Source organism: Amphiprion ocellaris, chromosome 15 (assembly GCF_022539595.1).
Source record: "Amphiprion ocellaris isolate individual 3 ecotype Okinawa chromosome 15, ASM2253959v1, whole genome shotgun sequence".
Classification (NCBI taxonomy): Eukaryota; Metazoa; Chordata; class Actinopteri; family Pomacentridae; genus Amphiprion; species Amphiprion ocellaris.
In genome coordinates, this window is record NC_072780.1 from 18,126,976 (window position 1) to 18,151,954 (window position 24,979).

The window sequence follows — 24,979 nt, forward strand, 5'->3', positions numbered from 1 at the left end:
AGTGAAGACAGGTGACAGTTGGTCTGTACAGGCTTTCAGGCAGGCAGGTGAGACTAGGTCTGGACCTGCTGCCTTCCTGGTCTTTTGTTTCCTGAAGAGCTGGCAGACGTCTTCTTCATGGATCTTGATTGCAGGTTGAGTGTCAGAAGGTAGGGGGTGCAGGGCTGCAGTAGAACCGGTTCAGGTCATCAGCTGGTTGGCTCCCTACAGAGGTGGGGTGTGGAGGCTTGTAGATAGTGGTGTTCTTCAGGCCTTTCCACACTGATGCAGGGTCGATTGCTGAAAGATGGCTCTTCAGCTTCTCCAAGTAGCTCCTCTTAGCTGCTCTGATCTCCTTTGTCAGTGTGTTTCTGGCCTGGTTTAAAAACACTTTGTCCCCACTCCTGTAGGTCTCTTCTTTGGCCGTCTCAGTTTTGCAGTGAACCATGGTTTGTCATTATTAAATATTAAATGATTCCTGGTGGCAACTCACAAGTCCTCACAGAAGCTGATGTAGAATGTCACAGCATCGGTCAGCTCATCCAGGTTGTTAGTAGCAGATTCAAAGACACTCCAATCTGTGCAGTCAAAGCAGGTTTGCAGGTCACCCCTGCTTCTTTGGTCCATCTCTTCACTGTTTTCACCACAGGCTTAATAGTTACCAGTTTCTTCCTGTAGGCTGGGAAGAGATGGACAAGAGCCCTACAGCTGCTCTGGGAACTGAACGATAGGCATCTTTAATAGTGGTGTAGTAGTGGTCCAGTGTGTTATTGTCTTTGTATTTCGGCAGTTCACGGGTTAATTTTGCTCTATTAAAATCTCTGAGGATAATAAGAGAGTCAACATAACAAGAGATTAAAGTGAAGTAATATAGTCAAGGTGATGCTTATTCAGTTGTAATAAATGGATTGTTTTGGTACATAACATTAAAATGGTAAATAAGACACTGACATGGAGAAAAATTTTAAAGGCTGAAAGATTTTTAAAAGTAAGTATTGTTGGTGAAATAGATGGTACATGTTACAAGACAAATAAAACGCTGGGTAGAATTAAATTGGTCCTCCCCAGATTCTCTATCGTGCTGCCAGGATACTAAAGCTGTTCTCTGCCACCCAGCTGGTGATTCAATGGGCATCATCAAGGTTTTTTCCTGTAAATGTAATGAAAATAGTTTAAGTTTTTATACATAAACAGTTGAAAATCTCTGCTCTAATGCCTCGTTTCCTCAGTTTTGCTGCAGGTCTGTATGATGTGCGGACTATGCCCTCTGGTGTTTAACAAAAGGAAATGCATTTCATTACAGATCGATGGTAACTTCACAGCCAGGGGAGAGAAGCTAATCAGAGGCTATTATGTAATATTCACGACACCCTGGTTATAATCAAGCAAAGGAGTTCTTCTATTGGTTTTATGACTGGCATTACCTAAGTTCTATAATAAAAGACACAACACTTTGTTTTGAAGGATGAAGCCTTACATGCAACACTGTGTTAACAGTGACTTGGCCAGAATTGATGGCTGCCATGTTGTACACACTATTATGTGCTATAAAATTAAACCAATAAAGCCATTAGAGTATTATAAGTCTCACAATTGTAATTTAACAAGTGGGCTGAGATTTGCCACGATTGTGTTTGATACAGGTCATAATGATCATGGAAATCTAACGTCAAGATCAGGGAATAATGGTATAAAATAATCGAATATTTACAAAACAAGGCGGATATCAAATTAAGGAATAGAAGAAGTGGATTTTAAGGCCAAATCCACTGCCATATCTTGCTAAATTCACAGTAAATTTAACAATTGCACATGACTATGGCCTGGCTCTTAGTTTTAATTTGTTGTTTTGATATTCATTCAGTTTATCAGTAAATGCGGTTAAAGTTTTGATGGTAGTTTTAAGTGCTGTCGAAGATTTGAACATTTCTTGGTCCACTGAGGAAGTTCTTCATGACACTATTGATTTTTAATGTCCAGTTTAATGGAATATGTACATGGAGCTTTATGTGTCTTTGGCACAAAAAGAGGACCGATAGTACAGAATGTATGAACCAGTGTGTGTCCTCTGTATGTTACACAGCTAACATGAGTCAAACTAGCTAAACAAGCTTCTTATGTACACATTTACATGATCTGATTGTCAACATAGTCAAATAACGAAATAGAAAGTTAGCTCATTTTTCCAGGTTTCTATCACACCTTCTCTGTAATCCATCGCTAAAGTTCAAAAGTTTCAATTACTTGGGGCAAATTCCAGACTGGAAAAAAAGGAGTTATAAAAAAAGCATTTGCTCCCCGACAACCTTCGCAGCTCTGACTTTCTCACTGACATCTTTGACAGTTAACTTCATCTGGTGACTGACGCCAAAGAGAACTGTGGGTATGACTCACCCTGTGCTTCAATCTTTTTTTAACAGGGTTAGAGACTAGCAGGGGGGGATTTCTGGTGTAATTATGATAATGCCACCAGGGAAATGTTGAAGAAGCTACTATGGGACTACACAGAGAGACAGACAAGCACACTCACATTCACACCTACAGAAAATTTAGAATCATCAATTAACCTCAGCGTGTTTTTGGACTGCGGGAAGAAGCCGGAGTACCTGGAGGAAACCCACGCTGCATAGGGAGAACATGCCAGCTCCACACAGAAAGATCCCAGGCCCAGGCCGGGATGCAAACCGGGGATCTTCTAGCTGAAAGGCGACAGAGCTAACCACCGAGCTACTGTGCAGCCCAGAAATCAAGAAGATGAAACATATAAATATACATTACCAGTCAGAAGTTTGAACACCATCTCATTTGATGTTTTTTCTTTATTTTCATGACTATTTACATTGTAGATTCTCACTGAAGGCATCAAAACTCTGAATGAACACTTATGGAATTATGTAGTAAACAAAAAGTGTGAAATAAGTCCAAACGTTTTGTATTTCAGATTCTTCAAACAGGCCACCCTTTGCTATAACTACTGCTTTGCATGCTCTTGCATTCTGTTGATGAGCTTCATGAGGTAATTGATGCCTCTGGTGAGAATCTACAATGTAAAGAGTCATGAAAATGAAGAAAGAGAGGTAAAAGAGGTAAACTCTGAGGCAAAGCTATCTGTCAAATATGTCATTGACAGAGTCAAAGCTGTCGTGGATGCTGGGGAGCCAATGACTGAGATCATAATCAAACTGTGTGTCTCCCCCAGACACTACGGTTCACCACAGTGATGACAGAATTAATTATGACAATAAGAGTGAAGTCCTCAGAGACAGCTAGAGAGCCATGATTTTTATTTATTTAGGAAGCTATACTAGATGAACTTCTGTTTTTGTATGCTTCTCTATCTAAGGTCAGGTAGTTATAAGCTATGTTCCTCCAAGTGAATGAATTTTAATATTTTCAGAGTTTGGACATATCTGGGTAAAAACTTTCTATCATGTGCCTTAGACACTGAATAACTGCAGAAACGTCTAAAATTAGACACACTTGTATCTACTGATGAATTTAAGGGCATATCAAAGACTGTGATAAGGAAGGTAAGTGTTATTTTTCTTGAGACGCTGTGTTTGAACAGTTATTTTTCATTTTGTTGTACATTTTTGTATATAATGTTGTATATATTGAATTTTAACATGATGTGAATATGTACAGCTGCTGTCATGGCCATGTTTTTGGAACTTCTTGGTATAGCAAAGGCCTAAAATCATGTTAAATTAAATTATATAACATAGCGCATTTCTGTTATATTGGCTTTTTTAGTTAAACTTTTGTTTGAATTGCTTTGTGTAGGACATTATTGAGTAAAAGATGTGTTCTTAAGACCAAATACAAAAAAACTATTAAGATAACATTAAACAAAAAAGGCATTGAAATGTATTTTTATGTTTGAAGTAATACTAGAACCATAATAAAGGGATGGTTTCCGTTTTGCGCATTAGCGTCCAATTGGTCAAACGTTTGGACAGACAGCTGATTGAACCAATTATATTGGGTGTTAGTTTAAAGAAGGCAGCTGAAAGTAAAATGCTGTAGTTTCTGATTGTTAACAACCAGTCAAAATAAAAGTAAGCTTCAGGAGACACTGGGTCTACCGCAATACCCCCAGTAGAGAAACCTCTGGATTCTTCGTATTTTATATGGATATATACCGTGTGTGTATAAACACATATGTAAATAAGCTGAAATAATATGACACCCCGCCTGAGTTTGTGCTTAATAGTGTACGCGCAGACATGACAAAGCTTTTATTTTGAAGATAAAAATATTTTTTTTTTATCTGACTTGACGTCGCCATTTTGTGTCAGTTTCTTCCTGAACTTTTCAAGCTTTTGAGACTTCCATCGAAAGTGTGAATTTAACAAATATGGGTGCATGTTTGGCTCTGGGTTCCCTTGCCAGTTGTGTGAGTACACATTTCTCGGTCTTATCGTGGGTGTATGAAAAGCAGAGACTCCGTTTAAAAAAATAAAATTCTTAACTAGTGTCGGAAATGTTTGTGCGTTGTTTGGCTAGCTAAGACAACAGTACCTCAGGATATCGTCACAGATTCACATGAAACTAGGTATAAATATGATATTTTGCTGTTGCCTTTGGATAATGTTTTGTTTAGGTGTCATTGTACTTACTCAGATTGGCTGAATACTGATTAACTTCGGCATACATCCTGTACACCGAGTGATTTTAGACATTTCATTAAGTTGTGGCGTACATTTTTTTAAAACCGGGAAGTTGTTAAAACATGCAGCGGCGAAGTGACACACCTCTGCTGCTTTAAGAGTTAATACTAGGCTAGAGTTAACTCTGTTTCTAAGTCAAGGCAGCCCAACTCATAAAAGTCTTGATCAAAATTATGTTTCATCAGGATTTCCAACTTTCGATTTGCGAGGGGGCAGTGAAATGCTAAACGTTTGAATAGAGCTTGGTGTGAGAGCAGGAACGCCGTAGGCTGTCCTTTGGCTTTGTTTACAGTTAATTCGACTTTATTGTTATGAACTGGATGTATCCCTACTGGCAAGTTTCTGCAACTTTCTAAAAAGGCGCAATTTCCGGGTTTTACTTTGGGCATTACGTCATCCCCTATGGTGGGTGGTGTCACCGTTTCCATTTCCCTTCATATAATCTGAAAATTAAAATATGTTTGAGACTTTTGCGCAGATGAAAGATGTCTCAAAACACATATCAATAGATTGATGGAAACTGCAGAAAAATGAAAGGCTGAAAAGTAAAGAAGTATCCACCTCTGTTAACCATTATGCATGACAAACAAAAAGTGTATTTACACACTCAAACAAGACTTAATACATGCCCAAACCCTTTCCATCTATACACAACTGTCAGCATTTTAAAATGCACTTTTAGTCAAAACACCAGGTAAATAAGGTGAAAAATGTTAATTCAGAAACTTCCCCAGTTGATTACTTGGTTGATGACAATTTTTTTTGTATTAGATGTTTTCTGAAGTGTTAGGAAATCAGGCTATGACTGATATATGAGCAAACCCCTCTGAACTCCCTATTCCTGTCTGTCTTTCAAAATACAGTACAGATAGGGGGGAAATGGAATAGGTGAGTGTGAATAAAGGGGTGATTTTTGGCTCAGTATGGAGGGATTTTTTTTTTATTCTATAATTTTTTTATTCTAAACTATTATTTTACAAAAGTTGTTTCAACATGGAACCTCTCCAGTTTGACATTTACGTGTGTCTATTATCCAGTGGTTCAGTTATTCCCAGTTTTGTTGTCATAAGTTATCAGATAAGTATTAGTGTTATTAATCTATAACGTATAGATGCATGATGTCCACTACAATGAACAGTTACATTTTCACTTGTAGTAAAAAAAATAAAATAAAATTACATATGACATATGGGTTAAATTGTCATCAAAATATTCCCTACACTACAGTCAATCAGAGAATATTTTTGTACCGGGATATTTCTTGTAGAATTACAGGTTTTAGCCCATTTCACCACTGTCCTATTTTTTATATATATGATGCAATTTTTCAGGTTACCAAGTACCGGTATTAAGGCCATGATCACATAGCAATTCAGATAAGGCTTGGGGGATTGTTCACTACTGGTTTGGAGTAATTATTGTAAATAATGGGGTTTCAGATGAAATTTGAATAGCTATTTACTGTAGTTAACGCCATGCTTGAAAGAGTTAAATATGACCTACCTAAATCATCACTGGTGAAGACAGTTATTTTGTAGTTGTATAAATGTTTGAGCGAAACTTACCTCTGTAAACAGTGTATGAAAAGTGATTTTAGGTCTAATACCATTGTCACATCTATAGGATCTGAATGCGTCTCAGTTAGCTTCCACTCAAAAGCTACAGAAATATTAAAGGAAAATTCCAAACAGCTTCCAGCACAGGTTGATGCTCTTTTTGCTTTGCATTGCTGCCTGTTGCACATCCAATGGTGCCATTAGTACAGTAAGCACAATTCAAAACACCAAATGCAGAACGGGTGCAATTTTCAAGACACTGAATACTCTGCATAGACCAGTAACATCGGTAGTTAAAGTGTGGCACAGCTGTAAGTCTGCCTCATGCAGGCCAGGCAGAGCTAATCAAATCTGATTTCTAGAGGTTTATTTTCATTTTGGCATTTTCTCTTCCCATTTAGGCTGTAATTCAGCATAACAGTGGGGCGTCCGTACTAGTTTTTGATATTTGTCTTTGGTTTTAGTGCTGAAACAGTTTTCAACATCAAATATTAAATGTTTGTCTAAACACATCTTGATATTGTAAAAAATGGCAGCATCCTGATTTAAATCAGCTCTCATTCCTTGACAGCTTTCACTACCCACATTTTGATACCAAAAACGTATACCACTATACATTCCTTGCAAACATCTTTGGAAAATCTAAAATCTGGATTTGATATTTGTGTAGTTTTTGCCTCGACTGTTTAAGGATTGCAGTTATTTGTAAGTACTATTTGTTGTCGAGGCAATGTTACATAGGCCCAGCTGAACCATGGAAACTAGAATCTTCTCGTCACAGCTGCTGTGTTTACACCCTAGGCTTGCGTACACTAGTGCATGGTCATATTTCGAGAAGGCTAGCTGATCTTGGCTACAGTCTCCGCCTCAGTGCTTCCCACACCTCTCAGCAGTCTGCATCTGAATCATGAATCAAGAATCTGCTGTGATGCTGTTTGCAGCGCTGAGTAGGAAACAGGGAGAGAAAGAGATTTGTTATGATGGCAGCTGTAATCACAGGCTTGGTTACTGCCACTGGAAATTATCATTTGTCTCTGCTTTCCAGAAGTCTTGTAAAATATGGAGAAAGATGGTTTCCCTGACAGCAGACAGTGTTTGTTTTGTTTTTTCTTTCAGTCAGTCTTTGCACCCCATGCATACATTAACCTGATAACCCCACACCCCAGAGCCCTATTCCTGTCTTTCATAAAATACAAAACTATGTTGATGTCCTGGTAATTGTCTTCCGTGTCCTTCTTAAAGGCATCTTGTTTGTGCGGCTCGGCCTCCTGCCTTCTGTCATCATGCTGCCCCTCGACGTACAATTCCACCATTAGCCGGCTGGCCTTCTCCTTCCTGCTGCTTCTTGGGACTCTGGTGTCCATCATTATGATTCTCCCAGGCATGGAGGAACATCTTAAAAAGGTACATTGGACAAGACTAGATAAGAACAGACTCAGTGATCCAGATGGGCTGTTGTATTGACGAGAGTTAATGGTCTCATAAGACCCAAGTGTAATGGTATTTTCTCAACCCACATGGCATCTCCAAGACAAGGAAAAATTGGAAAAGTATTCATTTTCATGAAGCTGTAACCCAGCAACAGGGATACATTACAACAGGATGCTTGAATTCTGAAGTCCCAGAGGAATTTTAAAAAAAAATAAAATAAAATACTAAAAAGCAGTCCAGCTGGCTCGTTTTTAATCTGGCCTCTCTTCCACTCTTTATTTCTTTTGTACTTTTCACATTGTCAGATTCCAGGTTTTTGTGTGGGTGGGTCAACCATACCTGGCTTAGAGAACAAAGTGAATTGTGACATCATCGTGGGCTACAAGTCCGTGTACCGCATGTGCTTCGCCATGGCCTGCTTCTTCTTCCTCTTCTCCATTATCATGATCCGAGTGCGCAGCAGCAAGGACCCCCGAGCTGCCATCCAAAATGGGTTTGTACTGCAGCTTCAGTACCACAGCTCTGTAGGGTGACAGCACAGTGCACTCTGGTGGCCAAATATGGACACTGCAACTCTAACATTGTGTTTACGCTGTGAAAGAACGTTTGCTATACACATAATAACTTTGACTTTGTTTGGTCAGTTTCTGGTTCTTCAAGTTTCTGGTGCTGGTTGGCATAACTGTGGGAGCGTTCTTCATTCCAGATGGCATCTTTAATTCAGGTTTGGAACCTTTTCACACACATTAGTGTTAGCCAATTTTTGCACACTTAACCTTCTTATTTTACCATAGATTTAAACTGATAAGAACTTTTTCAACCGGTTTTGCTTTTCATCAATCCCTAATCACAGGTATCATCAGTCAAATATTTTCAATTGATTTCCAACCCCTATCTCAATTAGTCATTAATGGTCGAGGCGGTCACTGTGTTATTTTGTGTTTCTTTCTGTACGGAAAGGTCTATGCTTTAGCCACAGTGAACACATAACATATGTGGTCAGTAGCGGATGTGTCATGTCCATTATATGGTTGTGGCAAAACAAGACTTTGAGCATTGATATTCAGGTTGTGTTTTCTGTTTTTGAACACTTCCCAGTGCTCTGAAACGTACAGTTTTGTATCAAGTTTGTGTAATATGGGTAAGTTACATCTACAAACTCTAGCAGACCCTGTAAGGACTAAAAGTACTCACTGATCATCAGGGGATACTGGCAAAGTAATTGTAGATGGGTGATGAAGACCCAGTTTTATACATATTTAGTCATTTCTTGTATTTCAGTAGTTTAAATATTGACAATTTGTGATCCATTTTTGTATAAAAGACAGTGTTGCAGTAGCGTTCTGCTAACAGTCCACATATGTTACATGTTTAGTACAGCTATGGCGTTATAGTCACCTTTCGTTGATGTTAAACAACCACTTGTAGCCATCAAATACTCTATGTAGTTAACAGGAATGTTAAAGAATTGTCAGTTCTTAAAGTAAGTTCTGATAGTCGTTGTTCATAAATTAGCTTAATATTACTTTATATAACAACTAGTTCTGATCAAAATTGAACTGTGACAGCACGTTCTGTAGAGACAGTCCACTGATTTATGATTTTGTATTATAATCTGATGGGTCAGGCAGTACACAGTACTAACACTCTTAACCCGAGCCCTCCTCTCGCTGGTCTCAGTGTGGTATTACTTTGGCGTGGTGGGCTCTTTCATCTTCATCATCATCCAGCTCATCCTGCTGGTGGACTTTGCCCACTCATGGAACCAGGCCTGGCTGGAGAAGGCAGAGAATGGAAGTCCCAAGTGCTGGTTTGCAGGTAGAACAGCAACACACTTTCTTAATAGACCTTTAAATGACAGTTCAAAATTTAGGATTCACCCAAATGGTGTTTAAAGAGCAATGTTTTTTTGTCATAGGAAAATATTTAATCAGAAAATAAAGATAAATGTCAATGTTTTGCCTTATATTGTTGGAAAATTACATAAAAATGAATTAAGAGGTGCTATGAACTAAAGTAGTATTGATTCATTACAGTAAACGTATAATTAGCCTAACTCGATCAAATGCATGAAAGTAAACAAGATACATTTAAGTTTTCCTGTAAAAGCCTGGGAATTTGATAAAAATACTCACACATCATCAAACAAATACTTCTTTTTTACGTAGCAGTGTTGAAATTGGTTTCACAGGATTGTCTAGTGATTGTTCTTTTTTTTTTCCAGCTCTGTTGTCCTTCACCTTCATCCACTATGCTTTGGCTTTCGCTGCTGTCGTGCTCTTCTATGTGTTTTACACTCAACCTGACGACTGTACAGCGCACAAAGTGTTCATCAGCCTCAACCTTATATTCTGCATTATTGTGTCCATCGTGGCCATTCTGCCCAAAGTTCAGGTAAAGACTTTAGAAGACAGATACCAAACATTGATAGTTGGTGCCCTTACCCTTATTTGTATTTATTTTACAACACTTTACCAATAATGTACATATATTATCAATATATGACGATGCCTTCTATATATTGCTCAATCTGGATAACTAGTTATTATGTAATTGATATGTGTTTGAGCTGTGACCTCTTCTTCCAATAGCCGGTTCCATTTTGGATCAGCTTCCCAGTCAGCAAATAACCCACGTTTGTTAAGCTCCAACATCAACACATTGCACCCCTTAAACCTTTCATCTCTCTTTGTTATCCAGTGGTGACAACATGGTAGTAACATTAGAAGGCTTTTCATTTATGAACAGTAGGGGTAGATGATTCCAAATCCTCTGCAAGTTAGAGTTCATCTAAAGAAAGACAGCATTTTGGTGCATTTTTAACTCAATGATGACACTGGTTTTGTACCACAAAAGTGAATTAGCTGACCATCATATGCTGCAGCACTTCAGTCACCTTTGATGGGGCAAAGAAAATAACTTATCCTATGTAGTGCTTTCCATTTCAAAAGCCCTGCTCAGGTACAGTGTTTTGGAAAACGATGTCTCTCCCTGCTATGACTGTTGCAGCAGAGACTCTTCTCTCCACTGCTGCAGACACTTTGCTACACAGTACAGAATTCTTCTTTTTGTCCTCATGTTACTGATGTTGGTCAGCAAATAACACTGTCATTTTATATTATTCATGCAGAAAGAAATTTTCATGCCTAGCGTTTATCTGGCTTTCTGGTGAAAACAATAATCTGCACTGGCAGTATACAATACATTGTATGACCTGTTGCGAATCGGTGTAGATGTAATAGGCTTCTCAAAACTTGTGTCTGTCTTGTGACTGTACTCTTGCAAAAATTGTCTATGAGCGAAAAGACACGTCACTTTGTAACATCACTTTGTAACATCACTTTGTAACATCACTTTGCAACAGCCACCAAACTGTATCTTTCTACTTAAGCAGAGTGGAGACTCTACCCTAGAGAATTATCAGTTAGTTTATGAAAAGTCACAAGGTTAATCAGGTGTAAAAGTCACAATGTTGCAGCTTGTGTGACTCTGTATGCATTTCAGATTTGAGGAAAAAATGACTTTAGCAATGAAGAGAGTTCAGTTTTACTGATGTTTTGATTTCTTTTATGACTCATGACTTCCTCCGTGTCTCCACAGGAGGCTCAGCCCAGCTCAGGCCTGCTCCAGGCTTCTCTCATCTCCCTTTACACCATGTATCTCACCTGGTCAGCGATGAGCAACAACCCCAGTAAGTCCAATGAGTCTGAGCTTGAGGCAGCATATGTAACTTGGGAAAGAAGCATAAAGAAACAGAACAAAGGGAAACATTTTAAGATGATTATTTGAACTTAATTAATCTAAAAGCTCTTACGGACCTAAAAGCAGCTTTTTACTGTTTACAGTTATATTTCGGCTGTTTATACAGTTTTCTGTGTTTTCTCCCTCAGACCGCCAGTGTAACCCAAGTCTGTTGAGTTTGGTCCAGCCCAGCAGTGCGACTCCAGCACCAGGACCTGCTCCTCCTACCCCAACCCCAGGAAATGTCCAGTGGTGGGATGCACAGAGCATCGTGGGACTGATCATTTTCTTGTTCTGTACTCTTTATGCCAGGTATTTATGCTGGGTATTTTACTGTTGTTGCAGGTGATTTTGCTTCACCAGAAGAAGCATGCGATTTGTTAATGTCACAGCTGTTATCACATGTAGTCTGAAATGGGAAAAAAAAAGCCTGTTTTGAAATTGTTTAAATGTAATCAAACTGCCAATGCTCAAACTGAGATATTAATTTATGAAGAGGATGGAGTAAGAACCTGTTGAGTTATCTTTGTCTTCTTGAATGAGTGTGAGACCAGGACTTTTTGTTGTCTCCAGCTTTTTTTTTGTCTATGTGTTCCAGATCAGTCTTACAGTTTCCATCATCTCTTACACAGTGTTCTGAACTGTGGGCATACTGCTAATGCTAATGGTAACATTAACCACATTAGCTACACAATATGCCAACACTAAGCAGTTTCAATTGTTGAAGTGACATTGCAGTAAAAAAAAAGTAATCCACTGGGTCCTCAGTTCTTCAGATTCTGGCAGTGCATGTAGACTCTTGTGTTCATTCTTGTAGCCAGCAGTAGAACATTTGGTGTGCTTTGCTCGTGGCTGAGACATTTTAGAGTTAGCAGAGGCAATTGTAGAAAGTAAACACACCTGGTGAACTGCAAGGCAGCTGCTAATTCTGAATTGCTACCTTGCTTACGTTCTAGCAACAGGCAATGAAGTGACAAGATCATACAGTGTTTGAGTTTGACAACTATTGGATGGTGGTTGTATTTGACAATTAGGGCAAATTCTTGCTTGTAAAGCTGGAAGGCTATTTAGTTGTGACGAGGCTTGAGGAGTGGCAAAAGTAAAAATCTTCATATCTTAACAGTTTTTTGTTTACACCTCCAAGTTTCTAACAATCACAAAACACAATGCAATGGATTTTCATTTTAAGAGAAGCATAGAAATTGAATTTTTTAAAAAATGGATATAGACTATTTTATAAAGCAGCCAGACTATCCGCAGTAGTGAAACCACTGGTACTCAGGTTCTGTAGATCAACATTTGTGGAAATCATCATTGCCCAGAGTGACAGACAGCTACTTGATTCTTCTTTGTGTGTACACTCAGGTAGTTATGCCTCTATACTTCAAAGTAGCTTTAGAGAATCAAACTGAAAAATACCACCGCTTATTGTGCATTTTAAAAATATTTCTTTCTTCTCAAACATACCATATATTAGTTTGTTTTTTTCCTCTGGGATTTGCTTTTGTAGAATGCATTGTTGCATGATAGCCCAAAACCAGTTTACATAAATATACACCACAAAATCAGTCAATCAAACCTGAGAAAATCTGAAATCTTTATTGAGAAGAAATTGTCTGCGTGTAAAACGAGAAGACAGAAACTTTGTAGTGTCATATGCTGCTGTATATTAATGAGTTCTTGGGGTTTCTCCCATCACAGTATCCGCTCCTCTAACAACACCCAAGTAAACAAGCTGATGCAGACTGAGGAAGGCCAGGGTCTGACTGCTGCTGACCATGAAGCCGCCACAGGGGAGGATGGAGTCCGGCGGGCCGTGGACAATGAAGAGGAGGGAGTCACCTACAGCTACTCCTTCTTCCACTTCAGCCTCTTCCTGGCCTCTCTCTACATCATGATGACTCTCACTAACTGGTACAAGTAAGTATCTGTTATTTGCTGTTCTTGGCTAACTCCTTCAGACTTTTCTCTAACTCTACCTCCCTCTCTGACTCACCAGGCCCGACACAGACTACGAGGCCATGCAGACCACCATGCCGGCTGTCTGGGTGAAGATCTGCTCCAGCTGGCTCGGCTTGGCCCTGTACCTCTGGACCCTGGTGGCCCCGCTGGTGCTCCCCGATAGAGACTTCAGCTAAATACGGTGAAGTCTGTCAGCATGTGGCTGCTGGCCTGTTGGCATTTGCACCTTGAGTAAAGATAGCTTTAGTTTTTAAATCTTCTGCTTGAATCTTTACCATTCGTACAACTCATACAGTTAAAATAGGGATTTGTAATCTGCTTTTTTATTTACCTCAGGTTAGCATACACTTAAAGTTACTACCATGTGGCTTAAGGTTAAAAAAAAAAAAAAAAAACTTTTGCAGACAGACAAGATTGTTTAAGTTTTAATCACATTCCAGCCTTTCACCTCAGGTCAATTTTACTTTTTTACTCTACAAATATTATGATCGAAAGCACTACAAGCCCTTTACAAGATAAAACCAAATGACTTATAAATGATGTCTGTAGGGAACTGATGGGTTTGTTTCACTAAATTTACACTGTGCTTGTACCTTGTTTTTTATCACTCCCTTCAAATCAGTTGGATTTCATGGGGCAATGTTGGTTACGTTTCTAAAATCAATTTTTTCTAGTTACGCATTTTTATTGCATAGTTTTGTCCAAGTGCTCAGTTTTATAAAGAAGAGTGCCTTATATTTTGCACATAAGTAAACCTTTCTAAATTTTTATGACAATCATTTTTCTGTAAGGTTGCTTTCTCACTAAATGTTCACATTTTAATATAAACAGTAAAGCTGACATTCATAGTCAAACCAGTGTGGACAATAATTGTGTCCTGTAGGTGGAGCTGTTGTCATTCAAATGATACCCTTTCTATGCCACAGACTTGCTGGATCTCATTAGGTATAATTTATTTAGACATACGTGGTGTAAAATTTCTAAACCTGTACGGTAATCTGTTTTTTTTTTAACATATACTACAGTGAGAATTACCGCGTGTTTTCTTTTGAAGCTGTGAACACAATGTCATCAACTCTGGTCTGCAGGGATTTCCAAATGCTTTGCTGCTCTCCATTAATCACATGAGCCTGCTGAAATGTGATTTATTGTGTTCCCTCTATGCAGGGTTCCCTGGTGCAAAACACACACATTTGGCAAATAATATAGAGAGAATGTGATTTTCCCCCATCACAAGATCGCCGTGAGCTGGGCGGGTGAACACAGCACTTCATTATACTTCACTATATTCATTTAAGACTTGAGTTGGGCAAGAGCAACAAATGACTGGTCTGTGAAGTCTTGCTTGGACATGTGGGGGCAAATCCGAGAGACCTGCAACGTAACTGTATCTTGTTGCCCCTGTCTGCAATAACAACATATTTTCTTCCACAGGGAACTCTCGTGCTTGTTTTTCATTGTCTTATTTTTCCTTTTCATATTAAAAACCCTTCGTTCAGAAGCTTAGATAAACCAACAGAGACTGAAATATCCCAACTTTTAATAATATACAACAATCCAAAATCCTACATTGCATGGTAAGTGCAAGACATTTTTGACTTTTTTTTTTTTTTTTTAAGGAAAGTGTTCTACGGGTGTAGCAGTCTTACATCAGTATAAAAATATCAAAATCAGTTCAGTAGAATTTGAGATTCTAATATTACACTCAATCCTTTTGTCAAAACCTGGTGTCTGCACTACCCAAATCAACTGTCTTAAATGAGTGGGAGTGATATGCTAGTAGCTGATTAACTGAATTATTTGTGGCCTCGCTGTATTTGTCATTTCAAACTGCTTCCTCATGCATGCAGTAGCTCTCCCTCATACCAGTATGTAGACTTTGATGTGTAAAAACATCAGAATTCCACTTTAATTCCACCTCCAGTGCTCTGATTAGCTCATTTGTTTTTCCAACTGCAGGAACAGCCAACTGCACCGGACCTAGTTGAGTTAATGAACAGGTTAAGAGATGTGGGCAGCGATTCAGGTGTCTGGAACAAGACAACTTTTAGAGTTCCAGTCAATGTAAAATTATATATTCAAGCCTTGAAGGCCATGAGAACTTACTTTCTCAACTGCTTACAAAAGGTAACCTGCATGAACATACTGTTTTCTGTAATAGTTTAAACAGCTCTGGGTATTTCACGAGACATTTTTTTTGTTGTTGTTGCTTTTTTTCTAGTTTTAAATTGGTGGAGCTCTTCACCTACTTCTGTTTCCTTATTCAGTCAGAATGTTAGGCGTTACCATTATTAATGTCATAAAGACAGCATTACATATGCATACAAAGACCTTTGTGAGAAATAGTTGAGTAGGTTGCTGAATAAGATGACCTTACGCTAGTCAAGTGTTATCCCCTTTTAAAAATGTGTATACAGCAGAGTAAACCTCTGTTCCCTTCAGGCTGATTCTGATTGTTGACTGACAGAACATCAAGCTGGCTAATTCAGTGCATTGATTATGTCAGTAATCTGTCGTTGGTCCAGTTTATCCGTGGAAATTCCGCCTGCTTATGCGTGTAGGATTTGGTAGCAAATGATATTAGACGCAGTGACAGTGGAACCCCTGCTACACTTTGACACACGCTAACCACCACCACCACTACACACACACATATGTATAGATGTGTACATATTTCTACATAAAGTTGTGATTTGACCCATATTGTTGTGGATGACAGCAACAGTGGTAGTCCCCAGCCCAGCTGTGAGCAGTAGGCCAACCTAATGCTCTTATATAATGCTAAATGAGGCTCTGATCAGTTGCATAAGCCAGTTATAGGATCATGATTTCATTGGGGACTCTCCACTCTGTTCTGTTTTCATTTGGTATTCTCAGTGCTCCCCTTTGTCTTCCTCAACAGCGACCGCACCCCTGATCCTTAGAGGGTTCCAAGCACCTGGCAACCCATGTGGAAAAACACTGAAGTGAGCCCTGTAACACATGAAGACTTTTAATAGGCCGACCCCAGTAGTCTTCATTAGATGGCCGTTCATTTCTTGTACAGGCCTAATTGTGGGGATGAAATACTGTTGGGATACGTCCCACATTCTTGCAATATGATGAGATGTTAACAGGGAAAGATTCACCTTTTAAATTTCAACATTCAAATCAATAAAATTAAATATTTATCAAATAAATGATGAGTGCAGGTCTTGGTAATGAGAGGGTATTAAGAATGAGATCATTCATCTGAAAAAGTAATGATTCATCTCCTGCATCTTCTGTGTTGGTCTCATATGCGCTAGAGAGACTTGTCCATACTGAAAAAGTCCAATTTTTGTGTCAAAACAAACAACCGAAATAATCCATAATATTACAACAAGTGTAATAATGACGATGTATGCATGAAAACCCGTTTTAATACACGTTATAGCTTTAAATTAAGGTAAAATGTTGAAGGTTACTTTATTTTCCAGCGTTACTGTAGGGGGGTCGGGTCTCGCGGTAGTACGCGTGGGTTTGAGGTCGTGCGTTTGTCTCGCGCTCTAGCAGCTAGTTAAGCTAATCTAAATAACGCGCAGAAACCCCGGGATTTAGCCGATTAAACCACCAGCATAACTGCGTAGAAATTGACTGCTGTTATTATTATAGCTGTTTTGTTCACCAGTATGATTGCTAATAAGATATTTGTGATAATAATTTGATAAAGTAAGTCGAATTACCTTAAATTTACGTCATTTAAGCGATTTTCGTATATCTTAAGCGGGCCTATGTAAGCTTATATTTTAGAAATGTTATTTTCATTTCACCATAAATACCCATTTTTGTTTGTCGTAACGGCTGAATGCTAATTAAGCTACCCCCCCACTGGCTTTTGTTGACAAAATTGTGGTCGGAAATGTTTTCTCCTCGGTGATGCTGCGCGGCGACAAACTGCAGCATCAACTTTCAGGAGGATTCACTCCGTCCCGCTGCCAAACGGCATCTGGACCGGACGATTCACGTCAGCAGCCGGTAGCAACCGAGCTAGCTGTCCCTAACGGTGTGCTGTGAAGCAGGAAGCTGCAGCATGTCTACAGGTCAGGGGAGCCACACATCAACAGCTGGATGCGTTACGATAAATTAGCATAATTAATGTTATCTGATGTGCTGTATGACGAGGTGGGACTGAGCGGCGTCAAGGTAGCTAGAATGAAACATACAGTTTCCGCTCTGAAAAATTACATCTGCCTGTTATGAGTGAAATTTAGACCTAAAACGGGGTATTGAAAACACGCGTTAAAGCTACGCCATATTTCAGGTATAGCATAAGCGGGAAATGGGTAAATATTGTCTAAAAGTTGAGTGTCATTACTGTCCTTCGAACGCCGCAAGGCTAAAAGTATACACTTTTCGCTTTTATTTTGAAGACCATATGTGGGTATTTCCTGCGTCGTCCTGGTGAATGTCTGCTGAGCTGACGCAGCTGGTGAAGCCGTGGCCGCACCGCAGAGAAGTGAAGTTGAGCATCCTCCAGGTAATGTAAGCTCATACATGGTGTCAGCGAGGCGTCTTTGCAGATATTAGCATGTATCGTGTTGCTTAGTTTATTTGTGGTGTCATACATGGTGCTGCAGGGCGGGCGTTGTTATTTAATGTGTTTTTTTTCTTGTCGCTCTTTCTTCTCAATGGTAAGACAAAATTAGCTAACGTGAGGTGAATGGAGCTGAGAGTGAGAGCTGCCGTGTTTTTGGAATGCTCTTGACTAACATGTTCGAGGGGTGTCTAGCTCCCCTAAACTGGTCTTGGGCTTGTCCATTCCCCCAAACTGGCTTCATTCATTGTCTGGGAGAGGGAGGAGGAGGAGGTGGTGAGCTGCGGCAAGTCATCCACAGTTGGACATAAAGACACAGGAAGCGGTCAGATTTCAGGTTCAAAATAAACCTCTCCAGTTTCTCTCGTGTAGTCAAACAAGTAAGATAATGGGCACGTAGAAGAGCTTGGGTGGTGTTAGGATGCTGGACTATATGGAAGCAGGGAAGTGCCGTAATTTGCTTCTGTGTACATGCAATTCAAATGTTATTTACACACCGCTACAACCCAATAAAGCTCTGTTTTCTGATTACAACATCACTTTATTTGGGATAGCACTGGTTTTCATGGTGCTCCTGTTAGATTTTATTAAGTGCCGGTTTTTCCCTCATCGAAAACCTGTTTGTTGTGCCGGTTTTTACTGCCTTTTTTTTTTTTTTTTTTTTTAAACTGTTTTTCCACAGGTTAAATTGTATTTGTGGAGCAGCAGGGAAAAAGTTTTAATGATGAACATTTGTTTTAAACACCCGCCTCTTGCCCGCACAGCCCAAACCCAGACAATTAGGCAATCATCTGCATGACTATTTGAGCACTAAGGAAAAGATAAATTTACAAAGTAAGTAGTATTAATACAAAGTAAGATGATCACATTGTTATTGACCAAATATAAACTGTGCAATTCACAACTATTCTACAACAAATGAGGACAGACCCACTCAGTATAGATGTATTCACGCAACAGTGATCCATGCAAGTTATTTTAAGAATTTGTCGATGATTCTGTGCATTCTGTTCTCAGGTAAGTAAATATCTAACTCTCTGAATCCAGTACTGTACGACTCACAACCTCAAAAATGGCAAGCACCTTTCATAGATGACTACTTGGTTAGAGAAACTCTGAATTGATTGGCTGCAAAACAGATGGAGGTGCTTTGTTAACCTATGAAAAAACAATGTTCAAACTGGCATAACTAACAGGTCTTTGGCAGTGTAAAAAGTGGCATCTTTGTACATCTCACTAGAACGACATACACTACCGTTCAAAAGTTTGGGTCACTTAGAAAATGTCTTTATTTTTGAAAGAAAAACATTTTTTTTCAATGAAGATAACATTAAAGTAATCAAGAATACAGTCTAGACATTGTTAGTGTGGTAAATTACTATTCTAGCTGGAAACAGATGATTTTTTTATTGTAATAACTAACCCTAGCACGCCTGTCTTCTAATGGTACATTGTGTTAGCTAATGGCATTGAAAGACTAATTGATGATTAGAAAACCCTCGTGCAATTATGTTAGCACATGAATAAAAGTGCCTGGGTGACCCCAAACTTTTGAAAGTTAGTGTAGATATGGATTTTGATGGCATACAAAGTAGCATTGTAATTAGAGCGCTGTGAAAGGTGCTGCATGTTTGGCTTTTGACAGATGAAAAAGCAGTGTTTTGGTATGAAGCTCGTGCAAACAGATCTGAATCGTGGCACTTCCCGCTTTCCATATTTGCCCAGTACCAGGCGCAACTGTGTCTAAAACACCGGGCAACAGAATTAGCTGGCTGTATGGTGCAGTTTTATTTTGAAGACACGGCATTGGCAGGCTTTGCTGTTGCTGTGAGCTTGACGCTGGTCGTAGTAGCTCATCTGGGTTCGCTGTGTGGCACCATGCAGGAAAACTGGAGTGGTCTGCCTCTACATGTCCCGAGCGTTGTGTTCATCTACATAGCTCAGTGCGGAGGCTGGGAAACACGGGCTTTGTGGGTATTTTGTGGCTCAGATAATAACAGCTACCGTCGTTTATCCAGTTTCTCCATTTTTTAACATCCCCCGAATGAGGCTGTTTTACACAGGTGTGCATCGCTGGCCATTTCTGTCGGCAGCGCGTCATGTTGCTCCTCAGACCTCTGCGCCTCGTTTGTACCAACCAGCCTCCATTCAAAAAATCTGGCACTTTAATATTTATTAAATCAAGCGCGCATGCCCGTTCAGACTTAAGACGTTCAATCAGTTATTGGCGTTTTCTGGGAAATATGTCATCCTCTTAGATCCTCTTTTTATTTATTTATTTATTTATTTAAAAAAAAAAAAAGACTCAGCCCTGTCCCCGCCGCTTATCTCTGTTTTAGTGGAAGATGATTATAGAAAACCAAGACTACAGGTCCGCATTTACTGACTGCATGAATGCCGAATAGACAAGCAGACTCAAAGTATTTAGAAAATGTCATCACTTCCCTTTATGAATACGTGCACCTCGTTGAGAAACATATTTGGACTGATATTTGTTTAACGGAACGCGACGCTGGTGTTGCTACATGCAACAGAGAAGCTCCCAACTCTGTCTGCATAATGCCTCCCGCTGCTCGGTCATTTCTGCATAACCTGCTTGCAAGGAATCCAACATGACATCATGCGTGAGAAACGGTCTCTTTCGGGGCGGATTTTATTTATTTATTTATTTATTTATTTATTTAGCAGCGGGATCAAATCGCCGATAACATTACATAATCACAGCTGAGCTTAAATTTGTGGGTTGATTTTTGGATGTCAGTGTAGTGGCCAAACGGATCACTTTCAGCATCCCTGTGTTCAGTGTCAGATTTTTTTTGTAGCACTGTAGGATTTTACTGTTTTGGAATAAAATTAAAATAAGAAATGCTTTTGTGAGGATGTGCCTACACAGAAGAAAATGCCCTACTGTGCAGTTCAACTCAGCAAAGCTAAAACACTCCTCTTTGCAATGATGTCTGCTGGATTAGAGGGCATCTGAGGATAGCTGTGGCTTGCAACATTGCTCGGCTGCAAAAACACTTGCTACAACACAGCCTTTTTCTTTCATTTCCTCCATGTGAATGTGATTGTCTTTAGATTTAGAATGAGCTCATTCTCAGAAAACTCGGAGCATTTCAGGACACAACGTGGAGCTATATGTATCAGAGTGTTTCATCATGATGATAAATCATCAATTATCAGGCCACCAGTCTGGTAGGGAGGTGCAGTTCTCCTGAATAGCTCTGCAAATAATAGCATTTTTTACTGTCAGTTAATCTGTTGATAAAATATGATAAAAGAAAAAAAAATTCCCTTCAGTTGCTCTTTTTCCCTGCTGACATTCTACCATTTTTCCTGGAAAGCAGCTGGAGCCAGCAAGTCTTTCCTATTATTTCTCAATAGATCATGAAAATTAATTTTTCTGACGATTGACTGAGGAATTGATAGAGTCAGTATGAGTTCTATTTGATTATTTTCAGCATATTTGGTGTAGCATATGCAGCTGATATCTGTGAACACAGGACCACATCTAACAGCAGCATGTTTTTAACTTGTACATACATGGAATGGAACATGTATCAGATAACCATTGCAGATACAAACTGATGCATATGAGTTAGGCCAGAATGAAGTGTTTTCATCCACTGTCTGTGCTTTACAGTCAAGCCTGCAGTACACTGTCATCCTTTAACTAGAACCTGAGACTCACTCTCTGTGTGCCACGCTGTACTGCTGTCTCACCTCGTAGTGAAGGGGTCAGATTTTTGGCATTCTTTTGTCACAGTGTCCTCAACAGGGAATTTCTTTCCTCAAAAGGCTCTGTGGAAAAGCCAATGGCAGTGACTGTGGTTGTTTATTATCATTTTCTCTTCCTCCAGAGTTGTCCTTCACCCCAGGAAGGATGCACAGGGGACATAACAATCCACTGCTGTGTGTTCCAGCAGTCAGATGTGATGCTGTGTACCTGCATCAATCACTCACCCTGCAGATGAACAGGAGCAGCTCCTGTCACCTGTTGTTGTATGATTGCTGGTTGGGGTAACATTGACCTTATGTACCTATTTAAAAGCACACTGTCACATGTTTTTGAAACAAAATGCATCCTTTATGTCATAAATCTGTCTGTAGTACTGTGAATATAGACTGAAGTCCCTTTCAGACGTGTGCCAATCTTTAATCTGTCAATAATTTAATGTGTCTGTCTCATGTCTGAATAAATGCGGTCACCCTGACAGACGGACACACACAAGAATACGCTCATCAGCCATAACATTACAACCAGCTGCTTAATATTGTCCAGGTCCTCCTCGTGTTGTCAAAACAGCTCTGACCAGTCAGTGTTTGGACACAAAACCTCTAGGGGTGTCTGACTCCGGGACATTGGTCGCAGATGCTTTCGGGTCTGTGACTTGCAGAATGGGGTCTCATGGGGATTAAGTCTGTTCCAGCTCATCTCATAGATACCCAATTTTGATTGAGATCTGGGGAGTTTGGAGACGAGGCTTTGGGCTCTTTATGTCCTTTGAGCTTTTCCTTAACTGTTGTTGTGTGTGGCAGAGTGTACTGTCCTGCTGCTGGAGGCTGCTGCCATGATGGAGGCGTGCTTGGTCTGGAACAATGTTTAGGTGGGATGTACATGTCAAAGTAACATCCACATGGATGCCAGGGCCCAGGGTTTCAACATGATCAGTGTTTGTCACTGATGAATGGTTTTAATGTGACAGATCTATATGAGACCTGTTGATATAGGATGACTTTACAAATAGTGTGCCTACCAATCACCAGTCTGTACAGAAAGAGATTTAGCTGCAGCATAATTCCAGACATCATTGTGACAGCTTGGACTACATAGAGAGTTTCAGATTTTTTAAATCGTAACAACACAAACAAAAAATATTTCGCAAAAATGGCTATAAATGAGTGTGATGTATAGACCAGACACTTGCTCTCGCTTTGGTCTGAAAACAAGATAACCAGACAGCTTTGTAGGATTGTAAGGGTCTCATACATTATATAGTACCTAACTTTGCATACTGTTTGGTTCATTACATGGCAAATATTATGTGTGCTGTAACTCTTTACGTAATATTTTTTGATGTCTGTATAAGAAACAATAATGTTACCCAAACCACAAATTTACAAAGCTGCAACAGCTCAACAAAGCACCTCCATCACCACAAAAAGGGCTGTCATAAAGGAACAGCATGATCCCTCATTACGTGGGCTTGTCATACTGTGAAAACAGTTGCATAATCCTGAACTGTATATAAATATAGACGTAGCCTCCAGGTCAATAAAATAAAGCCAATGCAAATGTGACTTAAATCTACCCTGTTCCTAATAGCCATCAGCGGGCAACTGCTCTGGTTGCAAAAAGAACCAAATTGTACATAAGTCTGTAAGAAAATGAGCCTATTCTAACTTGATTTTTTGACCCAGTATGTATTTTTGTAATGAGTTTATAGTCTCAATCTCTTCCATTCAGACTCCTTCAATACAGCATAATGCTCATTATGCAAATCATTGTCCAATTTAGAGTAAACCAGATGATAAAGTGGGTTCTGTTTTAAGACAGGGCTACCTTGTAATTGAAAGGTCACTACTGTATTGGTTGCGTATTGTCCTTGACTTTGAAAACAACACCCCCATGATGTCATCAATGTTAGCTCAGTAGGGCTTTGAGAGTGCAAATTTCTAGTAGAGGAGTTTTAGAACATTTCTTCCTATTCAGTGTCAATTTTAACTATCATGTCCGTAATTTCTATAGACTGGACTACTGGCCGGTGGAAAAGCTCCCAGGAACTGGATGTAGGATGGTGATGACAAGTAATGAAGTGAAAAACAATGTTGTTGACAACTGCCACAGTGCGTTTTGGTGGCATTTAATCCAGAGTAAAGCTCCTGATGTGTCTGCCGGTGTGTCACCATTAACCAACCCACTATTCTTGTCACCTTTAAGCTGTAATTGTTGTGAGTTAATTATGGATCTTTGTAGGCCAGAGTTCCTCCTATCAAGCATTATGTTCTAGTGGGAGCAGAATGGCCTTATTGTGGCACTGATAGGCCCGAAACCCACATGGCTTTCACGGTGTTTTCCACTGGACCCAGGATGATATGCTTGGATTTCTTGACACTGGACAAGAGCAGTGCAACTCAAAAAGCGACCAGTCTCAGCAGTGACCCCGCCAATTCATAACACATACGGTGGTGGTACGGTAAACATTTATGCCGCGTGCAGAGTCTCAGACTGTGTCCTGAAGTCCCACGGCGTGCTGTTGCATTATGAAATGGCACACACTCCTGGTTTTTGCTACGGCCCTGTCAAAGGTCCCTCTGTTCAACCAAGGGCAGCAGAGCCTGAGAGGACAACATTGATATTCATGCAGCTCGTTCTTATGGAGTCACCAGCGGGCGCCTCATCCCTCAAGTGTCAGTCATTACAGTGTCCTTGGTAGCAGGTGAAATGTGAGGGCACTTGTATCTCTGGAGCCTCACTGATGTTGTCCGTATTTCTCCTCCACGCACTTAGTAAAGGCAAAAAAATGCTAAGCAAACATACAATCAGAACTTTATTGAAGCATAAAGAAAGCAGTCTTCCAAATGAGGGAGTGAAGCTGTATTTGCCTATAAGAAAATGTGTAATCATCCTACACAACTTTGTCAGTTTAAACCCTACGATTGTGTTTCACTTCATTCTGGCATTAATGGCGTGAACAACAGGGCTGGGTATCATTAGTTCAAAGTTGTCCAGTGAGTACAAACCAAACTATTTTTTCATTCGTAACACAACTGCTTCTGTCACTTTGATGTGTAAAAACATGGCCAACCACATGAATGCCTTCAAGGCAAAAGAAATTATTTAGATTTAACTTATTTAATAAAGAATATTTAAACGAATCTGATCAGGTACCAGTTACAAGAAGGACACCTAACTTCTTTGGAAAGCTTTGCTGAGATAAGCCATGTTTAAAGCTGTACATGTTTCACATTTCATAGTTCAACCACAACTAAATAGAAGTCCTGCAACTAATGCTCCGTTTTATTGCTAACTAATCTGCTTAATTTTTCCTTTCATTGTTTTTGTAAAGGTGTTGGAAAACAGT

At 39.6% G+C, this 24,979-nt stretch overlaps 2 protein-coding genes across 3 annotated transcripts in view; both read left to right on the plus strand.

The window, feature by feature from the left end:
- The first annotated feature begins 4,220 nt into the window (after positions 1-4,220).
- On the plus strand, positions 4,221-14,193 carry serinc2 (serine incorporator 2). Its single transcript, XM_023293152.3, has 10 exons — positions 4,221-4,375; positions 7,448-7,609; positions 7,942-8,129; positions 8,281-8,360; positions 9,317-9,454; positions 9,861-10,030; positions 11,237-11,327; positions 11,527-11,689; positions 13,079-13,297; positions 13,377-14,193. The coding sequence occupies exons 1-10, from the start codon at positions 4,337-4,339 to the stop codon at positions 13,513-13,515; spliced, it is 1,389 nt and encodes a 462-aa protein (XP_023148920.1). The 5' UTR covers positions 4,221-4,336; the 3' UTR covers positions 13,516-14,193.
- A 140-nt stretch (positions 14,194-14,333) lies between these two features.
- hivep3a (HIVEP zinc finger 3a) overlaps positions 14,334-24,979 on the plus strand; it is a 46,630-nt gene continuing 35,984 nt past the window's right edge. The window contains exons 1-2 of one of the 2 annotated variants that reach the window (XM_035958593.2): positions 14,334-16,305; positions 17,731-17,837. The gene's annotated coding sequence lies outside the window, so the exon portion shown is untranslated. Of the gene's footprint in view, positions 16,306-17,730; positions 17,838-24,979 lie in introns of those variants that run through there. The other variant, XM_055017850.1, reaches the window with a different exon arrangement.

Coding starts and splice junctions, on each gene's coding strand:
- serinc2 (XM_023293152.3), top strand. CDS start 4,337: ATGGGTGCATGTTTGGCTCTGGGTTCCCTTGCCAGTTGT. Junction 4,376..7,447: donor TGGGTTCCCTTGCCAGTTGT/GTGAGTACACAT, acceptor TCCTTCTTAAAG/GCATCTTGTTTGTGCGGCTC. Junction 11,690..13,078: donor TTCTGTACTCTTTATGCCAG/GTATTTATGCTG, acceptor CTCCCATCACAG/TATCCGCTCCTCTAACAACA.